Below are 20,136 nucleotides of genomic sequence, written 5' to 3'. Positions count from 1 at the left end.
AATAACCGTTAATCAAGAGAATAAATTTATATAAATTTTTATAGTAATTTTTATATTCTCACATTATAAACATGAAATAAGAATGTATTTATCAATTCGTATCTAAAATTTGTCAATTTTTTTTATTTTACATTAATAAATTTGATTAAGAGATTAAAAAAATTACCTTTTCTTTTACCCTTAGTTTTACTTTTCTTTTTAATTTTTTTCAAGAGTCATTAAATTTTTTTTTTTTTTAGAAGTTCGCCAATGAAACCGATGTCACCCCAATCTCCCTTTTTTCTTTTCAACCTTCCGTGGTTTTCTTTCCTCCCTTACTGATTCTGTGAGGCCATTGACACCATTCAAATTCGTCTGCTCCAACTGTTTCTTCTCTGCTTTCTTGTGGTAATCTTTTTTCTTTGTTTCCCGAGAAAATATAATTTGCTGCTCCAAGAAATTTTCACTGCATAAGTGCATATAGCTTCATGGATGATGCATTTGAACCACCCAATCTTTGATTTTCTTGTTGGCAAAAAAGAAGAAAGTAAAAGGAAAAAAGTACTGGTCCGCACAATAGGCAGATTTATTTTTCTACTTCAGAGTTCAGCCATCAATAATCTCCTTCGGATAAGAATTTGTTAAAATGAAGTCTAATTGGTCCAAAATTATGCTAATTTTAGATAGAAAAATCAAAATCAAAAGCAAACCTTTCATTGGTTTGTTATTATTGTGGTTAGGCTTTGAGACTGCATGTTATGCCTTTGAAGCTTCATAACTCCCTTTCATGTATTGAAAATTTGATATTAATGCAGGTGTTTTCTTGTAATTTTCTTTCTGCCATACCGTTTTTTTCTTGGTGAGGGGTGGTGCAAATTGTGACAATGAGCACTTTGGCAAATTGTGGAAAGTGCATGAAATATGGTTTTTTCTCCCCATCTTTGATGAAATCTTTTAAGCCATTTAGGAGATCCCAAATGGCCTCTGTCAATGGAAGATACTGTGTTTGGAATCATTGTGTTCAGAGTTTGTTCTTAGTTGGGTACCCTTGTTATGTGTTGAGGTATCGTGATTTTAAGGCCGAAGCTGGGTGGTTATTTGGAAGGGGTGAGCAAGGGTTGGATGCAAGTTCTGAGCACAGTGAGAGTGCTAATGAGGATATATTGTTGTTCTTCTTTCAGCTAGACTTAGCCACAAGAGTTCAGGTCTGGTTTCTTTTATACTTCTATAGGCAAGTCAATCATTTATCGCATTGCTTAGATTTTCAGGAGCTTATCTTAATGATTCATTTGTTTGAGAAATTTTGAATGTCAGTATGCTTTAAACATGGAGGAATATGACATTGCGAAGCAGTTGAGGAACAAACTTACTGAGGTTAGTAGCAATTGGATTTCATTTTGTGCACTAAAATGTGGTCTGAGTGTGTAAATTTTGTTTCAATTCATGTCAATGTGTTTAAGCATTGAGTTATATTTCAAGCATGATTGTAGTTTCAAAGCATGCTTTGAGCAGCTGAAAATAAAAAAGAAAAAAAAAATTTTTTTGTTGGACAATGCCATAGCCCGGATAAAGGAGGAGGGTTGTGTTAGATCTTCGGCAACCAACATAAAAATATAGCCGAACCCCCATGACAATGCCATAGCTTACAAAAGATACCAAGCTTTGTGAATTTTGTTTACATTCTTGATTAAAGTAGAATTGACATTTTTCTATTTCTGTTCGTGGCTTTCTTTTATTGCATTTTTTCTCTGCCTTGAGTTTATGCGTATGACTATAGCCTTACTGTAAGTATATAACATGAAGCTATAGCACATGTGTCAGTGTGTCTCTCTTAGTCTATGTCTGAATTTTATGAATTGTAGCATTGAATTATTTGCAGTTTGCTTGATAAAAAAAGTATTTTTGGAAGGTTGAAGCAGAGGTCATCAATCAACAACTGTCAAAAAGGGGACTGTCATCAAAAAGTGAAGCTCAAGATAAAGCTTTGAGTATTATAACACTTCGGTAAGGTTTCTTTGTCCATAGTATCCAATTGACTTGTTTTCATCAATTTATATATTTATATATTTTCGTTGTTCATCTTCCACATAAAGTGTTGGTCAAATTAATCGTTGACAGCAAATGGTTCTGTCTGCCCTTGCAGTTCTAATCTCCAGAAAGCTATTGAGAATGAAGATTATGCCTTGGCTGCTGAATTACGCAATGAGATTTCGAAACTTGAGGCCGAGTCTCTAGCTGCGTCAGCTAAAGCTTTAGCATATAAAAATGTGCAATTTGCATTTCGGTTGGGGCAAAAAGTGAGGCATAAAGTTTTTGGTAAGTGAAATGCATTCCATTGAATACAACAACTAAACCTTATTTCACCAAGTGGGGTCTAATACATGAATCAAAAGTCACCAATGTTCCTTATGAAAATGGATTGCATTGAATAAGACAAATTATTATTAATTGCATTTCCATTTTACAGTGGAATCTAATGACAATGCTGTGACTAGGTTGTACTCTGAAGCATGGTAGTTAGTATCTTACAATTCACGATATATATCTCATGATTCGGTACAATTTAACCTATTGGTGATACTTATCTTAAATACATATGTATCTTATGGTACAAGTATGACTTGGTATATTTGTATTACCTACGCAATTCAACTATACAGTTTAGTCTTTTAGTTTCGAACTTTTCTTTACAAATAATCAACTGTCATAGCTTGATTTTTTTTTTCATTTATAATTGTGGTATCACATCATAGTTGGCTACTATTGTTCTATTTTCGTTGTTCTGAAATATGGTTTCACAATTACTCATTTGCTTTATACACACCTTAATAAACTTCACAGGTTACTAATGACTTATGATGACCTTTTTAGTGTTTAGTGTGTTTGTGCTCAAGTTCTTTTAGTGTTTTAGGGTTATATATTGCATTGTTTGTCTTTAAAATGCCAAAAGTATGGTTGGGTTCTGTTACTTTTACAGGTAACATATTTTCATGTTAATATTAGTTAGTGATCATATATCTTACTATACAAGATACGAGCATAGTTATGATTATGAAACTATAATTTTCAATCCCAAATGCCTTGGAGGATATCAAATCTGTGTTATTCACGCAAAAGAATTTGATTAGCATCACCTTGTAATTTGGTGTCTCTCATATGAATGCATGCATATTGGGTGAAATATCCCATAAATGTGGAAGATTTGATTTCCTTATGACCTTACCTCACCACACATTTTGATTACTCAACCTTCATGGCAGGCTATAGAGCTGTGATAGTTGGAATGGATCCAGTATGTTGTGAATCAACTTCATGGATGGAAAATGCCCAGGTTAAGAAGTTATCTCGTGGTTCGGCTCAACCATTTTATCAGGTTCGTCTACCTTCAGCATGAAATTTTCATTTGTATTGTTTTCTTGTTTTCCATGAGGATCATTTTAATTTTAGCTTATACTTTGACTTTCTAAACAGTTGATTCTTCTTGAAGTACTTCTCAATTCTGATCAATCCATGTTTGTTCAGTCAGCATAAAAATATCAATCGATACCCATCTATATAGTGCATCTTGTTTTGCAAAATCAGCATTTTATGAATAATGTTGCTTGAATTATTCCAAGAATATAATTCCAAATCCACATTTCAGATAAATCATACTTTTTCAAGAGTACCTCTTTTCAAACCGTTGACACTGGAAATGTGTTTATTGTTGATCAATTTGTCTTTATTTTGTCCATTGTTAAGAATTGTGCTGGTCTTTAAATGGTTTAACTTTTGTCTAACATTCAGGTACTCGTCGACGTGCGTGCTGATCCTAACATATTGGTAGCATATGGTAAAGATGCTTTATTAATATTCTTTGCATATCACTCAACATTGTACCAAATGCTATAACTATAACTGTTGTATTAGTTTCCATGATACTCTGTTTCTTTCTGAATACAAAGTACCTGCAGATTGATATGTTTAACTTAATTGCAGTCGCAGAGGATAATCTTGTAATCCCTGATCAACCAGACATGGTGAGTAGATCTAGATCAATTCTTGAAACTTCAAAGACATGTATGATGATGTTATTTACAATCCGTTGGTGCAAACTTTTCTTTGTTTTTGTTTTTGGTTTTGGGGAGGGGGATTTCAAGACAAGAAATCACAAAATAAAGATGATAGCTTTAAATTTAAATAAGGCTTATGATAGAACATTATAACATCTTCTGAGGACGAGATTTAAATGGTTCTTTTAATGATGTGCAGGAAAGGTTTGATCATCCGTACATCTCTTTTCTCTTTTATGGAATGGATGCTGCTGGAGATTTCATCCCGATCAAGCAACTGAGAGAGAAGTACAATAGACCCCGGCACGAAGTCCCAAATGATGAAGATTGAAGGAAGGCTTGATTGCTAATGAGATTACATTCATTTTTTATGCCTTTATAGTAGTCACTATGGAGAGTACTAATATTACTGTCCATGTATATATGCTTGTAAACAAAGATTGTGTAGAAATGCTGTTTGTTCCTATTTTCGTCGGATCAAAACTAAGTTCATATAGGATATAGCATTAGTCATCCTAAACTGGTGATTGTGTAAATATAATTGTGTATCTAAAACTATGGAAAGAATAAACTGAACTAACGACGGAAATACTATATTTTGAACTATATTATTGTCCTTTTTTGGGTTTTTGGGTTACAATAATTTCATTTAAGTGGGAAGTTATGTAGAATTAAAATGTTGTAAAATAAATAAAATGTGTATAGCAACTTATTGTAAGAGAGAAAGAAGAGAGTAGTATATGAGAGAGGGTAATTGTTGTTATTGCAATGTATGTTACGTGACAAGTCCTCTATTTATAGATACACAAATTCAAATAGTCGACCTTCATGAATTCTCAGATTAAGCTTTGAAAAGCTCAGCCGCCCACATTAATAAATGGGCATTCATTCCATCTTTATCACAACACTCCTCCTTAAATGTCCATTTAGGATTATGCCTCATTAAAACCTTACTAAAGAAAAATTCAATGGGAAAAAACTTTAGTGAAGGAAAAAGAGTATAAAATCCTTTGTGATGTGGACTGCCTCATTAAAAACCTTGTCAAGAAAAATCCAATGGGAAAAAACATGACCAAGGAAAAAAGAGTACATTCTCCCCCTCTTGTCAACATCATTTAATGTCTCGAAATCGGTGCATCCCAATTTCATGTACCAATCTTTCAAAGGAGGATTTTGGGAGTGACTTTGTGAATAAATCTGCCAGATTATCACTTGAGCGGATCTGTTGAACATCAATTGTCCCTTGATTTTGAAGATCATGAGTGAAGAAGAATTTGGGAGAAATATGCTTTGTTCTATCACCTTTGATGTATCCGCCTTTAAGTTGAGCAATGCATGTTGTATTATCTTCAAACAGGTCTATCTTATGATCAATCAGTCCACATGATGACAGAATATATTGGATCAAACTCCTGAGCCAAAAACATTCGCGACTAGCTTCATGAATCGCTAGTATTTCAGCATGATTAGAGGAGGTTGCTGCTATCGTCTGTTTCGTGGACCTCCATAATATAGCTATACCATCATATGTGAACATGTATCCTGTTTGAGATCTCCCTTTATGTGGATCAGACAAGTATCCAGCATCTGCATAGCCAACTAATTGTGACTTGGATCCATAGGGATAAAACAATCCCATATCAACCATCCCATGAAGATATCGAAAGATTTGTTTGATTCCACTCCAATGTCTTCTGGTTGGAGAGGAACTATATCTTGCTGGTAAATTCACAGCAAATGATATATCGGGTCACGTATTATTAGCAAGATACATTAGCACTCCAATGGCACTAAGATATGGTATTTCAGGACCAAGGATATGTTCATTTTCTTCTTTAGGATGAAATTGATCCTTTTCCACATCCAAAGATCTTACGATCATTGGAGTACTCAAGGAATGTGACTTATCCATATAAAATCTTTTCAATATCTTTTTTGTGTATGTTGTTTGATGAATAAAGATCCCACCTTTTATATGCTCGATCTGCAGGCCGAGACAAAACTTAGTCTTTCCAAGATCTTTCATCTCAAACTCTTCTTTTAGAGTTTTTATAATTGTTGGAATCTCTTCAGGAGTCCCAATGATATTTAAATCATCAATGTACACAGCAATTATAATGAATCCAGATGCAGATTTCATTATGAAAACACATGGACAAATATCATCATTCTTGAATCTATTTTTGGCTAGATACTCAGTAAGACGATTATACCACATTCGACCAGATTGTTTTAGACCATATAATGATCTTTGCAATTTGACTGAGTATAACCCTTGCGAATATTCATTGGATGGTTTAGATATCTTTAGTCCTTCAGGGACTTTTATATAGATATCTCGATCTAACGAGCCGTATAAGTAGGCTGTTACCACATCCATTAAATGCATATGCAGTTTATGATATGCAGATAAACTAACCAAATAATGCAATGTTATCGCATCCACTACAGGGGAATACGTTTCTTCATAATCTATATCGGGCCTTTAGAAAAAAACTTGTGCCACAAGTCGGGCTTTATAGCGCACAACTTCATTTTTCTCATTTCGTTTTCTCACAAATACCCATCGGTATCCAACAGGTTTTACGTCTTCAGGTGTATGGACTACAGGTCCAAAGACTTCACGTTTTGCAAGTGAGTCTAATTCAGCCTTCATGGCTTCTTCCCATTTTGGCCAATCATTTCTTTGTCGACATTCTTCAACTGATCTTGGCTCAAGATCCTTACTTTCATGCATGATCTTTAATGCCACATTATATACAAATATTTCATTGACAATTGTCTTATTTCGGTCCCATTTCTCTCCTGTAAAGACATAATTTATCGAGGTCTCGTCATTTTCACAATTTTCAGGTACCTGAATGTCTTCTGGCGTTAAAACTATATCAGAATTTTGGACAACTGCAGGTATCTCTACTATGTCTTTTTCAACAGGAATATTATTTACCTCTTTTCTCTTTCGAGGATTTTTGTCTTTGGAACCGACAGGCCTGCCACGCTTCTGGCGTGTATTTGCTTCGGTGGCAATTTGTCCAACTGGGACATCAATTCGAATTGGGTCATTTTCCGCTGGTATATAAGATTTGGTAATCCTCTTTGTATGAAAAAATGCATCAGGCAATTCATTTGCTATTCTTTGCAAATGTATAATCTTTTGAACTTCTAGTTCACATTGCCCTGATCGATGATCTAAATGCATCAACGATGATTTATTCCAATTAAGTTCCTTTTCAGGAAGCTTATTCTCTCCCCCTAATGTTGGAAATTTTGATTCATCAAAATGACAATCCGCAAACAGGGCTTTAAATACATCTCCAGTTTGTATCTCAAGATACCTTACTATAGAGGGAGAATCATATCCAACATATATCCCCAATTTTCTTTGGGGTCCCATTTTGGTGCGATTAGGTGGTGCAATGGGAACATATATCGCACACCTGAATATTCTTAAATGGGAAATATTTGGCTGCTGGCCAAAAGCTAATTGCATAGGAGAGAACTGATGGTAACTCATTGGCCTCAAACGAATTAGTTCTGCGGCATGTAAAATAGCATGCCCCCAAACCGAGGTTGGGAGATTTGTTCTCATAATTAAGGTCTAGCAATTAATTGGAGGCGCTTAATAAGTGATTCTGCTAACCCATTTTGTGTGTGAACATAAGCTACTGGATGTTCAACACTTATTCCATTAGCCATACAATATGCATCAAAAGCTTGGGAAGTAAATTCACCAGCATTATCAAGATGAATTGCTTTGATTGGATTTTTTAGAAATTGTGCTTTTAATCGAATAATTTGAGCTAGTAATCTCGCAAACGCCAGGTTGCGAGAAGATAATAAGCACACATGTGACCATCTCGAAGATGCGTCTATTAGGACCATAAAATATCTAAAAGATCCACATGGTAGATGAATAGGTCCACATATATCACCTTGAATCCTTTCTAGGAATTCAAGGGACTCAAATTCAATCTTTACTGGTGATGGCCTTAAAATTAACTTTCCTTGAGAACATGCAGCACAACAAAATTCACTAGTTTTAAGAATCTTCTGGTTCTTTAGTGAATGTTCATGAGAGTTTTCAATAATTCTCCTCATCATGGTTGTTCTCGGATGACCCAATTGGTCGTGCCAAGTTATGAATTCATTTGGGCTAGTAAACTTCTGGTTTACAGTGGCATGTGATTCAATTGCACTAATCTTGATATAATATAACCCAGATGAAAGTGAGGGTAATTTTTCTAATATAACTTTCTTATTTGAATCATGAGTTGTGATACATAAATACTCATGATTTTCCTCATTCATAGTCTCAATATGATATCCATTTCGGCCAATATCTTTAAAGCTCAACAAGTTTCTTCGAGACTTGGTAGACAACAGTGCATTATTTATTATGAATTTTGTTCTTCCGGAAAACAAAATTATAGCTCTTCCGGAGCCTTCAATCACATTGTCTGAGCCAATAATAGTATTAACACATTCTTTTTTTGGCACAAGATGGGTAAAATATATATCACTTTTGAGAATAGTGTACGAACTTGCACTATTCGAAAGGCATACATCTTCATTGCATATCCTTGCCATTCTCTTCAAAGACAAATAATAATAAAATGAGTAGTATGTACAGTTAAATTGAATACTTGATCGAAATTATTTTTCTAAGAAATACTGCACATAAAAATAATGTCATATACTAAAGTTTTATTTTAAAACATGACATTTTTAATGATTTCAAAATTCATAAATATTACTATTTCATTATTTATATACATCATATTTGAAACTTAAATACATAGAAAATAAAACTTACCAATAAGTTCTTTATATTATTTATTTACATGAATACTTATCAATCTCACACATTAAACTATTCCATCATTGATCAAATGACCAATATTTCCTTCAGGATCCTCAAAGAAATCAGATACATCATAATGAGTGGTGGAATTTTCAGCATCATTTGAAACGAAATTCGACTCTTTTCCCTTGTCGTCATTTTTCAAAGATGCCTGGTAAAGATCGACTAGGTGCCTTGGGGTACGACAGGTACGTGACCAATGGCCCTTTCCACCACAACAGAAATACATATCCTCTATTGATTTATTCTGCCCGATATTTCTTTTTTTATCCCACTTCTGGTGAGATCCTCTCTTTTGAATATAATTCCTTTTCCTTCCATAATTTTTCTTGTTATTAAAAGCTTTCCATTTACCTCTTCTTGAGTAATGATTTGCCACATTTACTTCAGAAAATGGGGTGGCGCCAGCAGGGCGCGCTTTGTGATTTTTTAAAAGCAACTCATTGTTGTGTTCAGCAACAAGAAGGCAAGAAATTAACTAAGAATATTTTTTAAACCCTTTTTCTCGATATTGCTGCTGCAGGAGCACATTCGAGGCATGAAAGGTTGAGAAAATTTTCTCCAACATATCATGATCAGTTATCTTTTTCCCACATAATTTTATTCGTGAGGTGATTCGAAACATTGCAGAATTATATTTATTTATGGATTTAAAATCCTGCAGACGCAAGTGCGTCCATTCATATTGGGCTTGAGAAAGTATTACCGTTTTTTTATGATTATACCTTTCTTCAAGGTCTTTCCAAAGATCTGCAGGATCTTTTAATGTGAGATATTCATTTTTCAATCCTTCGTCAAGATGACGATGAAGAAAAATCATGGCTCTGGCTTTATCCTTCTGGGATGCATTATTTTCAGCCTTAATGGTATCTCCGAGATCCATTGAATCAAGATGGATTTCAGCATCTAATATCCATGATAAATAATTATTTCCAGATATATCAAGAGCATTGAATTCAAGATGAGAGAGGTTCTACATAATGAAAAATTGTTACCTGAGTCTTCCTAAAAATTTGATCAGTCTCGTGCTGATAATGTGTTGTAAAATAAATAAAAGGTGTACTAAATATAAAATAAGATATGTAAATAGAAGACTCTAATATTAATATTAGCCAATATAATTAATTCGATAAAACTAATTTATATATATCTACTAATATATATATAACAACTTATTGTAAGAGAGAGAAGAGAGTAGTATATGAGAGAGAGTAATTGTTGTTATTGCAATGTATGTTACGTGACAAGTCCTCTATTTATAGATACACAAATTCAAATAGTCAACTTTCATGAATTCTTAGATTAAGCTTTGAAAAGTTTAGCCACCCACATTAATAAATGGGCATTCATTCCATCCTTATCACAATAAATGTGAGCCTTTCTGGTAGCTGTATTGAGCCTTCTGTAATCAATACACATACGCCACCCTGTGACTGTTCTTGTAGGAACCAGTTCATTTTTTTTCATTATGAACCACTGTCATGCCACACTTCTTAGGGACGACTTGGACAGGGCTTACCCAGGGGCTATCAGAAATAGAATAAATAATCCAGTCTCTAGTAATTTAGTGACCTCCTTCTGCACCACTTCCTTCATGGCTGGATTCAGCCGCCTTTGTGGTTGAACCACTGGCTTAGCGTCACCCTCTAATAGGATCTTGTGCATGCATCTAACTGGACTAATGCCCTTAAGATCACTGATGGACCACCCAAGAGCTGTCTTGTGTGTCCTTAGCACTTGAATTAGTGCTTCCTCTTTCTGTGGCTCTAAGGTAGAGCTTATGATTATAGGAAAGGTATCACCTTCTCATAGAAATGCATATTTCAGGGATGGTGGTAATGGTTTGAGCTCGGGTTTGGGAGGTTTCTCCTCTTCCTGAGGGATTTTCAGAGGTTCTGTTATCTTCTCTGGTACCTCCAGATCAGGCTGAGCATCTTTAAAGATATTCTCTAGCTCTGATTCGAGACTCTCAGTCATATTGACCTTTTTTACCAGAGAGTTAATAATATCAATGCTCATGCAGTCGTTTGGGGTGTCTGGATGCTGCATAGCTTTGACAACATTCAACTTAAACTCATCCTCATTGATTCTCAGGGTTACTTCCCCGTTTTGGACGTCAATGAGGGTTCGTCCAGTTGCTAGGAAAGGTCTTCCTAGAATGAGAGTTGCACTCTTGTGCTCCTCCATTTCCAGCACCACAAAGTCAGTGGGGAAGGCAAATGGCCCAACCTTGACAATCATATCTTCAATCACGCCTGATGGGTATTTAATGGAGCCATCAGCAAGTTGGAGACATATCCGGGTTAGTTTGACTTCTTCAGTCAAACCAAGTTTTCTGATAGTGGATGTAGGTATTAGGTTGATACTTGCCTCAAGATCACATAGAGCTTGCTTGGTACAAGTACCCTCTAATGTGCATGGTATCATAAAGCTTCCGGGATCTTTAAGCTTTTCTGGTAAGCTTTTCAGAATGATTGCATTGCATTTTTCAGTGAGGTAAACTTTTTCAGTTTCTCTCCAATCCTTCTTATGACTTAAGATCTCTTTCATGAACTTAGCATAAGAGGGTATTTGCTCAAGTGCCTCTGCAAACGGAATCTTTATTTCAAGAGTCCTGAGATAGTCTGCAAAGCGGGCAAATTGCTTATCCTGTTCCGCTTGGCGGAGTTTCTGAGGATAAGGCATTTTGGCTTTGTATTCCTCAACCTTAGTTGCTGCAGGTTTATTACATACAGATATGGGTTGAAAAACCTTTTTAGAAGGGTTGCTATCAGCACTTGTATGTGTCTGATCCCCCACTGGCGTTTGAATGCCAGGGGTGGAAGCTGGAGTGGCGTTAGATGCCAACTCCTTACCTGTTTCTGGTGTCTGAACGCCAGAACTGAGCTTTCTTTGGGCGTTCAACGCCAACTTCTTGCCTGTTTCTGTCGTTTGAACACCAGAACTGAGCATGGGTTGGGCGTTTAATGCCAGCCCTTCACCCTTTTCTGGCATTTGAACGCCAGAATTGTTCCTCTCTGGGCTCTTACTGTCCTCAGAGGGATTTTGGGTAGCAGTTTGTTCATTTCTTGGCTTCCTGCTGCCTTGAAGTGAGGTATTTAATATTTTTCCACTTCTTAATTGAACTGCTTGGCACTCTTCTGTTATTTATTTTGATAACTGCTGTTCTATTGCTTCAACTGCACTTCCATATTCATATTAGCTATTCTTATTTTTTGCAATATCTCCTTGATTTCAGCTAGCTGTTTTGTCAGAAAATCTAATTGCTGATTGAATTCAGTAACTTGTTCTGCAGGATTGAGTTCAGCAGTTATTATTTTAGCCTCTTCTTTCATGGAAGATTCACTGCTTAGGTACAGATGCTGGTTTCTGGCAACTGTATCAATGAGCTCTTGAGCTTCTTCAATTGTCTTTCTCATGTGGATAGATCCACCAGCTGAGTGGTCTAGAGAAATCTGAGCTTTCTCTGTAAGTCCATAGTAGAAGATGTCTAACTGCACCCACTCTGAAAACATTTCAGAGGGACATTTTCTTAACATCTCTCTGTATCTCTCCCAGGCATCATAAAGAGATTCATTATCTCCTTGTTTAAAGCCTTGGATGCTCAACCTTAGCTGTGTCATCTATTTTGGAAGGAAATAGCGATTCAGGAATTTTTCTGACAGATGTTTCCATGTCCTTATGCTAGCCTTAGGTTGGTTATTTAACCACCTCTTAGCTTGGTTTTTTACAGTAAATGGAAACAGTAATAATCTGTAGACATCCTGATCTACTTCCTTATCATGTACTGTGTCAGCAATTTGTAAAAACTGAGCCAGAAACTCTGTAGGTTCTTCCTGTGGAAGACCGGAATATTGGAAACTTTGTTGCACCATGATAATGACCTGATGATTCAACTCAAAACCACTGACTCCGATGGAGGGTATACAGATACTACTCCCGTATGAAGCAGTAGTGGGGTTAGCATATGACCCCAGAGTCCATCTGGACTGTTTATTTCCACTTAGGTCCATGATGGAGAAAGGGAGATGATGTGGATTTATTTTATTTATTTTATTATATAAGAAAAATTTTTTGAAATAATAAAATAAAATAAAATAAAAACTAAAATAAAAAATAAAAATAAAAAAATGTTTTATGAAGATTTTCGAAAAAGTGGGGAGAGAGAAAGTGGTTAGGATATTTTTTTGAAAAAGATGTGATTTTTTTAAAAAGGATAAGATTTTAAAAATTTTGAAATTGAAATCTGAATTTTTTTTAAAAAAAAATTCAAAATAATTGCTTAAAAATAGTAAATTTTTTTTGAATTTTATGATGAAAGAGAAAAACAAACAAAAGACACAAGACTTTAAATTTTTAGATCTAATGCTCCTTGATTTCGAAAATTTTGGAGGAAAAACACCAAGGAATACCAAACTTAAAAATTTTAAGATCAAAAGACAAAGAAGACTCAAGAACACTTTGAAGACTCACAAGAACAACAAGAACATGAAGACAGAACACCAAACTTAAAATTTTTAGAAAACTAAAAATAAATTTTCGAAAACTAAGGAAAAATTAACAAGAAAACAACACCAAACTTAAAATTTGGCACAAGATTTAATCAAAGAAAGATTATTTTTGAAAAAGATTTTTAAAAGGAAAATTCAAAGGGGCAACTATTTCCAAGAAAATAGACACATTCAAAAAATGCATGAACTAAACGGAGAAAAACTATTTTTTTTGAAAAATTGAAGGAACATAAAAAGCATGCAATTGACACCAAACTTAAATCAAGAAACTGGAGTCAAAGAAAAACTAACAATTAATGAAGAAAAATAATATTTTTGAAGATTTTTTTAAAAGGAATAATAAAATATGCAATTCTAGTGACTCTAAAAAAAAAAAGACAAATTTTTCCTAATCTAAGTAACAAAATAAACCCTTAGTTGTTCAAACTCAAACAATCCCTGGCAACGGCGCCAAAAACTTGGTGCACGAAAATTACACTCACACTATGTAATTCCACACAACTAACCAGCAAATGCACTGGGTCGTCCAAGTAATACCTTACGTGAGTAAGGGTCGAATCCCACGGAGATTGTTGGCTTGAAGCAAGCTATGGTTATCATATTATTCTTAGTCAGGATACTAATAGGGTTCTTTAGTTTCAATTGTAAAAAGTGAAAGGGCATAAAATAAGTAATTGTTACTCAATAATGGAGAATATGTTGGAGTTTTGGAGATGCTTTGTCTTCTGAATCCCTGCAACATAATGCTTTCTTACTTTCAAACATGCAAGGCTCCTTTCATGGCAAGCTGTATGTAGGGCGTCACTGTTGTCAATGGCTACTTCCCATCCTCTCAGTGAAAATGGTCCAAATGCTTTGTCACAGCAAGGCTAATCATCTGTCGATTCTCGATCATGTCGGAATAGGATCCATTGATCCTTTTGCGTCTGTCACTACGCCCAACACTCGCGAGTTTGAAGTTCGTCACAGTCATCCAATCCCTGAATTCTAATCGGAATACCACAGACAAGGTTTAGACTTTCCGGATTCTCAAGGATGCTACCAATGGATTCTAGCTTATACCACGAAGACTCTGATTAAAGAATCCAAGATATATTCATTCAATCGAAGGTAGAACGGAAGTGGTTGTCAGGCATGCGTTCATAGGTTGAGAATGGTGATGAGTGTCACGGATCATCACCTTCTTCATATTGAAGTGCGAATGAACATCTTAGATAGGAACAAGCGTGTTTGAATAGAAAACAGAAATAATTGCATTAATTCATCGAGACACTGCAGAGCTCCTCACCCCCAACAATGGAGTTTAGAGACTCATGCCGTCAAAGATTACAAAGTTCAGATCTAAAAATGTCATGAGATGCAAAATAAGTCTCTAAAAGTTGTTTAAATACTAAACTAGTAACCTAGGTTTACAGAAAATGAGTAAACTAAGATAGGTAGTGCAGAAATCTACTTCTGGGGCCCACTTGGTGTGTGCTGGGGCTGAGACTTAAGCTTCTCACGTGCCGGACTATTTCTGGAATTAAATGTCAGGTTGTAACCTATTTCTGGCGTTTAACTCCAACTTGCAACCTGTTTCTGGCGTTCAACGCCAGAATGCAACATGGAACTGGCGTTAAATGCCAGTTTACGTCGTTTATCTTCACGCAAAGTATGGACTATTATATATTGCTGGAAAGCCCTGGATGTCTACTTTCCAACCCAATTGAGGGCGCACCAATTAAACTTCTGTAGCTCCAAAAAATCCATTCCGAGTGCAGGGAGGTCAGAGTCCACCAGCATCAGCAGTTCTTTTTCAGCCTGAATAAGATTTTTGCTCAGCTCCTTCAATTTCAGCTAGAAAATACCTGAAATCACAGAAAAACACACAAACTCATATTAAATTCCAGAAATATGAATTTTGCCTAAAAACTAATAAAAATAGACTAAAAACTAACTAAAATATACTAAAATCTACATGAAATTACCCCCAAAAAGCGTATAAAATATCTGCTCATCAATAATATATAAGATCCCGAAAAAGTTAGAGACATTCCTAAAACTCTGACACTCAGATTTAAACTAAAAGAAGTATACTAAACCAGAAATTTTAGTAATCTATCTAAGGGGATTCTAATTCTAATATAACTCTTCACCTCCTGTTAACCCACACCTCCTAATAATTTACATGAGCTTTATGTGCGTTTTGAGGAACTTTTTCTATAATAGAAAAAAGCTAAGTATTTAGAAAATTCTATGAAAAGCCATTTGAGTTATTGCGAGCTTGGAGTTCAATTTTGGTTTTATTTGTAACCATTGTATTTTTCTTTCCATTCTACATTTTTTGGTTTTCATTTGAGTTTAGTGAGGCTTTTGGAAAGACCACTCTTTGTTTAATTTTTAGTGTTTTTGTTAGATTGAAAAGCCTCTTGTAAAGACTACACATTTATTCCAGATACTTAATTTATTTTGGACAACAAAGGAAATAGAATTCTTGCACTGTCAATAAGTATATGGACAAGTTCAAAGACTTATGCCGATTTTTGATGTTATGCCAAGGACCAATGAACGAGGCATGGAAATATATCAAGTACGAGGGATAACTGGGAGATGAAATTTTTCATTTAGTAGGACTGATGGAGATTGTGAACTTCTTGGAGTTAGTGAATAGGAGCCGCTTGGTGAAGGAGTAGTACTCGAAGAAGCTAGCCACCTTAAGGACAAATTGCTCAAATCTACCTTCGAAGAACTTACAATGGAACTTGACCAGTGAGGATAAAAGTTCAAGACTCATTACCAACCTTTTTGACCCTTTCCTTAGCAAAATCTTAACTTCCACAACAATGGTATTAATAATGCTTTTTAGAACTCTCTAGATTTATCATCTTCTTGTTTTTATAATATTAAACATCGAGATATTATGATAGAAAATTTTAGAAATAAAGTAAATAAATCAAGTGATTAGAAATAATATTTAAAAAGATAATATCTAAAAATATCTACAATATCTAAGATCTAGAAATATCTAGAAATTATAATGAACCAACTTGTGAGACCTATAAATAGACCATGATGTAGCTCATTGTAATAAACTAACAAACACATCAAGTCTCTCTAGTCTTTATACAATATCATTAACTTATCAATAATATAACTATCAATTTTCTCAAAACATTCATCCAAATGGAGAGAGGAGACGTGATGAGCGGATAAATTATACGCTTTTTGATAGTATTTTCACATAGTTTTTAGCATGTTTTACTCACTTTTTATTATATTTTTATTAGTTTTTATGAAAAAAATCACATTTCTGGACTTTACTATAAGTTTGTGTGTTTTTTTGTGATTTCAGGTATTTTCTAGCTGAAATTGAGGACCTTAGCAAAAATCTGATTCAGAGGCTAAGAAAGGACTGAAGATGCTGTTGGATTCTGACCTCCCTGCACTCGAAGTGGATTTTCTGGAGCTACAAAAGCCCAATTGGCGCGTTCTTAATTGCGTTGGAAAGTAGACATCTTGGGCTTTCCAGCAATATTTAATAATTCATACTTTGCCTGAGATTTAATGGTCTAAACTGGCATCAAAATGCCCACCAAAGACCCTTTTCCGGCGTAAAACGCCAGAACTGGCATCAAAGCTGGAGTTAAATGTCCAAACTGGCACCAAAACTGGCGTTTAACTCCAGGAATAGCACAAGCACATGAAAGCTAGGAAGCTCAGCCCAAACACTTACCAAGTGGGCCCCGGAAGTGGATTTCTGCACTCTCTGCATCTAGTTACTCATTCTCTGTAAACCTAGGTTACTAGTTTAGTATAAAAACTACTTTTAGATATTCACTTTGTACCTCATGATATTTTTACATTCCTTATTGTACCTTTGATGGCATGAGTCTCTAAACCCCATGGTTGGGGGTGAGGAGCTCTGCTGTGTCTCGATGAATTAATGCAATTACTACTATTTTCCATTCAATCGTGCTCGCTTCTGTTCTAAGATATTCACTCGTACTTCAATGTGATGAATGTGATGATCCGTGACACTCATCACCATTCTCAACTTATGAACGCGTGCCTAACAACCACTTCCATTCTACCTACAATTGCTTGAGTGTGTATCTCTTGGGCTCCTGATTCATGAGTTTGATTGTCTCTCCTGACAACAGAGCATTCAATTCTGTGAGATCAGAACCTTCGTGGTCTAGGCTAGAATCAATTGGCGGCATTCCCGAGATTCGAAAAGTCTAAACCTTGTCTGTGGTATTCCGAGTAGGATCTAGGAAGGGATGACTGTGACGAGCTTCAAACTCGCAACTGTTGGACGCAGTGACAGTGTGCAAAAAAATCAATGGATCTTATTCCAACACAAGTGAGAACCGACAGATGATTAGCCATGCGGGAAACCGTAGCGGACATATTTTCACTGAAAAGACGGATGGTAGCCATTGAAAATGGTGATCCACCAACATAAAGCTTGCCATAGAAGGAGCCAGGCTTGTTTGAAGAAGAAGGCAGTAGGAAAGCAGAAACTCAGAGGGTAGAGCATCTCCAAAACCTCAACCTGTTCTCCATTACTGCATACCATGTATTATTTATTTCATGTTCTTTTACTTTTTACAAATAAAACTAAGACTTATTATTGATATCCTGACTAAGAGTTACAAGATAACCATAGCTTGCTTCAAGCCGACAATCTCCGTAGGATCGACCTTTACTCACATAAGATATTACTTGGACGACCCAGTGCACTTGCTGGTTAGTGGCACCGGAGTTGTGAAACGTGTAAATCACAATTTCGTGCACCAAGACGCGCGAGTTAGCGACGCACCAAGGAGCTGCACTGTTGCCACCGTCCAACCTGCCTCACCATTGTTGACGCCGATGGTTTCGCCGCTGCTGAGGAAGAAGACGCATCCGAGGGAGAGAGAACCAGGGGGAGTGACGTGCGAAGGACGACGGTGCTGTCTTGCCACTAGTAACGTGTCACTGTAGTGAACCGCCACCATGCTGGCCGTTGGAAATCATCGCCGGAGCTTCTGTCATTGTTGCCGGAGTCTTGTGGTCGCCAAGAAACACCACTAGTAAGGATGTTCTTGTTCTGGCTTCCATAATTTCAATTTCTAAGCAACTGAGATTTTCTGTCATCACCGAAATCGCCACGGGAGTTATGTGGTGGACGAAATTGTGATACAAGAGTTCCAGGCACTGTTAGAGAAGCTTTTTCTTTCCACAACTCCGTTCAACTTAACCAGCAAGTGTACTGGGTCATCCAAGTAATACCTTACGTGAGTAAGGGTCGATCCCACAGAGATTGTTGGTATGAAGCAAGCTATGGTCACCTTGTAAATCTCAGTTAGGCAGATTAAATGGTTATGGGTTTCGAAAATTAATAATAAATAGAAAATAAAAAGACGACTAATACACTTAGTAAAAAGTCTTATTTATACTAAACTAGCTACTAGGGTTTACATGAGTAAGTAATTGATGCATAAATCCACTTTCGGGGCCCACTTGGTGCATGTTTGGGCTGAGCTTGATCTATCCACGAGCTGAGGCTTTTCTTGGAGTTGAACTCCGAGTTATAACGTGTTTTGGGCATTCAACTCCGGATCATGACGTGTTTCTGGCGTTTAACTCCAGACAGCAGCATGTACTTGGTGTTCAACGCCAAGTTACGTCGTCAATTTCCGAATAAAGTATGGACTATTATATATTGCTGGAAAGCTCTGGATTTTCCAACGCCGTTGAGAGCGCACCATTTGGAGTTCTGTAGCTCCAGAAAATCCATTTCGAGTGCAGGGAGGTCAAATTCCAACAGCATCAGCAATCTTTTTGTCAGCCTTTTTCAGAGTTTTGCTCAAGTCCCTCAATTTCAGCCAGAAATTACCTGAAATCACAGAAAAACACACAAACTCATAGTAAAGTCAAGAAATGTGAATTTAACATAAAAACTAATGAAAACATCCCTAAAAGTAGCTTGAACTTACTAAAAATTACCTAAAAACAATGCCAAAAAGCGTATAAATTATCCACTCATCACAACACCAAACTTAAATTGTTGCTTGTCCCCAAGCAACTGAAAATCAGATAGGATAAAAAGAAGAGAATATACTATAAATTCTAAAATATCAATGAATATTAATTTAATTAGATGAGCGGGACTTGTAGCTTTTTGCTTCTGAACAGTTTTGGCATCTCACTTTATACTTTGAAGTTTTAAATGATTAGCATCCATAGGAACTCAAAGTTCAGATAGTGTTATTAATTCTCCTAGTTAAGTATGTTGATTTTTGAACACAACTACTTTTATGAGTCTTGGCCGTGACCCTAAGCACTTTGTTTTCCAGTATTATGAGTCTTGGCCGTGGCCCTAAGCATTTTGTTTTCCAGTATTACCACCAGATACACAAATGCCACAGACACATAACTGGTTGAACCTTTTCATATTGTGACTCAGCTTTGCTAGAGTCCCCAGTTAGTGGTGTCCAGAGCTCTTAAGCACACTCTTTTTGCTTTGGATCACGACTTTAACCATTCAGCCTCAAGCTTTTCACTTGGACCTTCATGACACAAGAACATGGTTAGGGACAACTTGGTTTAGCCGCTTAGGCCTGGATTTTATTTCCTTGGGCCCTCCTATCCATTGATGCTAAAAGCCTTGGATCCTTTTTACCCTTGCCTTTTGGTTTTAAGGGCTATTGGCTTTTTCTGCTTGCTTTTTCTTTTTCTTTCTATTTTTTTCGCCATTTTTTTCGCAAGT

At 36.0% G+C, this 20,136-nt stretch overlaps 1 protein-coding gene across 1 annotated transcript; it reads left to right on the top strand.

Annotated features, from left to right (window-relative positions):
* Positions 1-242: 242 nt before the first annotated feature.
* On the top strand, positions 243-4,637 carry LOC107474446 (clp protease adapter protein ClpF, chloroplastic). The gene is made up of 9 exons (XM_016094065.3): positions 243-387; positions 795-1,184; positions 1,294-1,353; positions 1,889-1,983; positions 2,123-2,295; positions 3,240-3,352; positions 3,766-3,811; positions 3,958-3,998; positions 4,231-4,637. Exons 2-9 carry the CDS (start codon positions 864-866, stop codon positions 4,360-4,362), a joined length of 981 nt encoding a protein of 326 aa, XP_015949551.1. The 5' UTR covers positions 243-387; positions 795-863; the 3' UTR covers positions 4,363-4,637.
* The last annotated feature ends 15,499 nt before the right edge of the window (positions 4,638-20,136 follow it).

Source organism: Arachis duranensis, chromosome 2 (genome assembly GCF_000817695.3).
Source record: "Arachis duranensis cultivar V14167 chromosome 2, aradu.V14167.gnm2.J7QH, whole genome shotgun sequence".
Lineage (NCBI taxonomy): Eukaryota > Viridiplantae > Streptophyta > Magnoliopsida > Fabales > Fabaceae > Arachis > Arachis duranensis.
The sequence above is the reverse complement of the archived record's forward strand: the minus strand, read 5'-3'. Positions and strand labels throughout refer to the sequence as shown.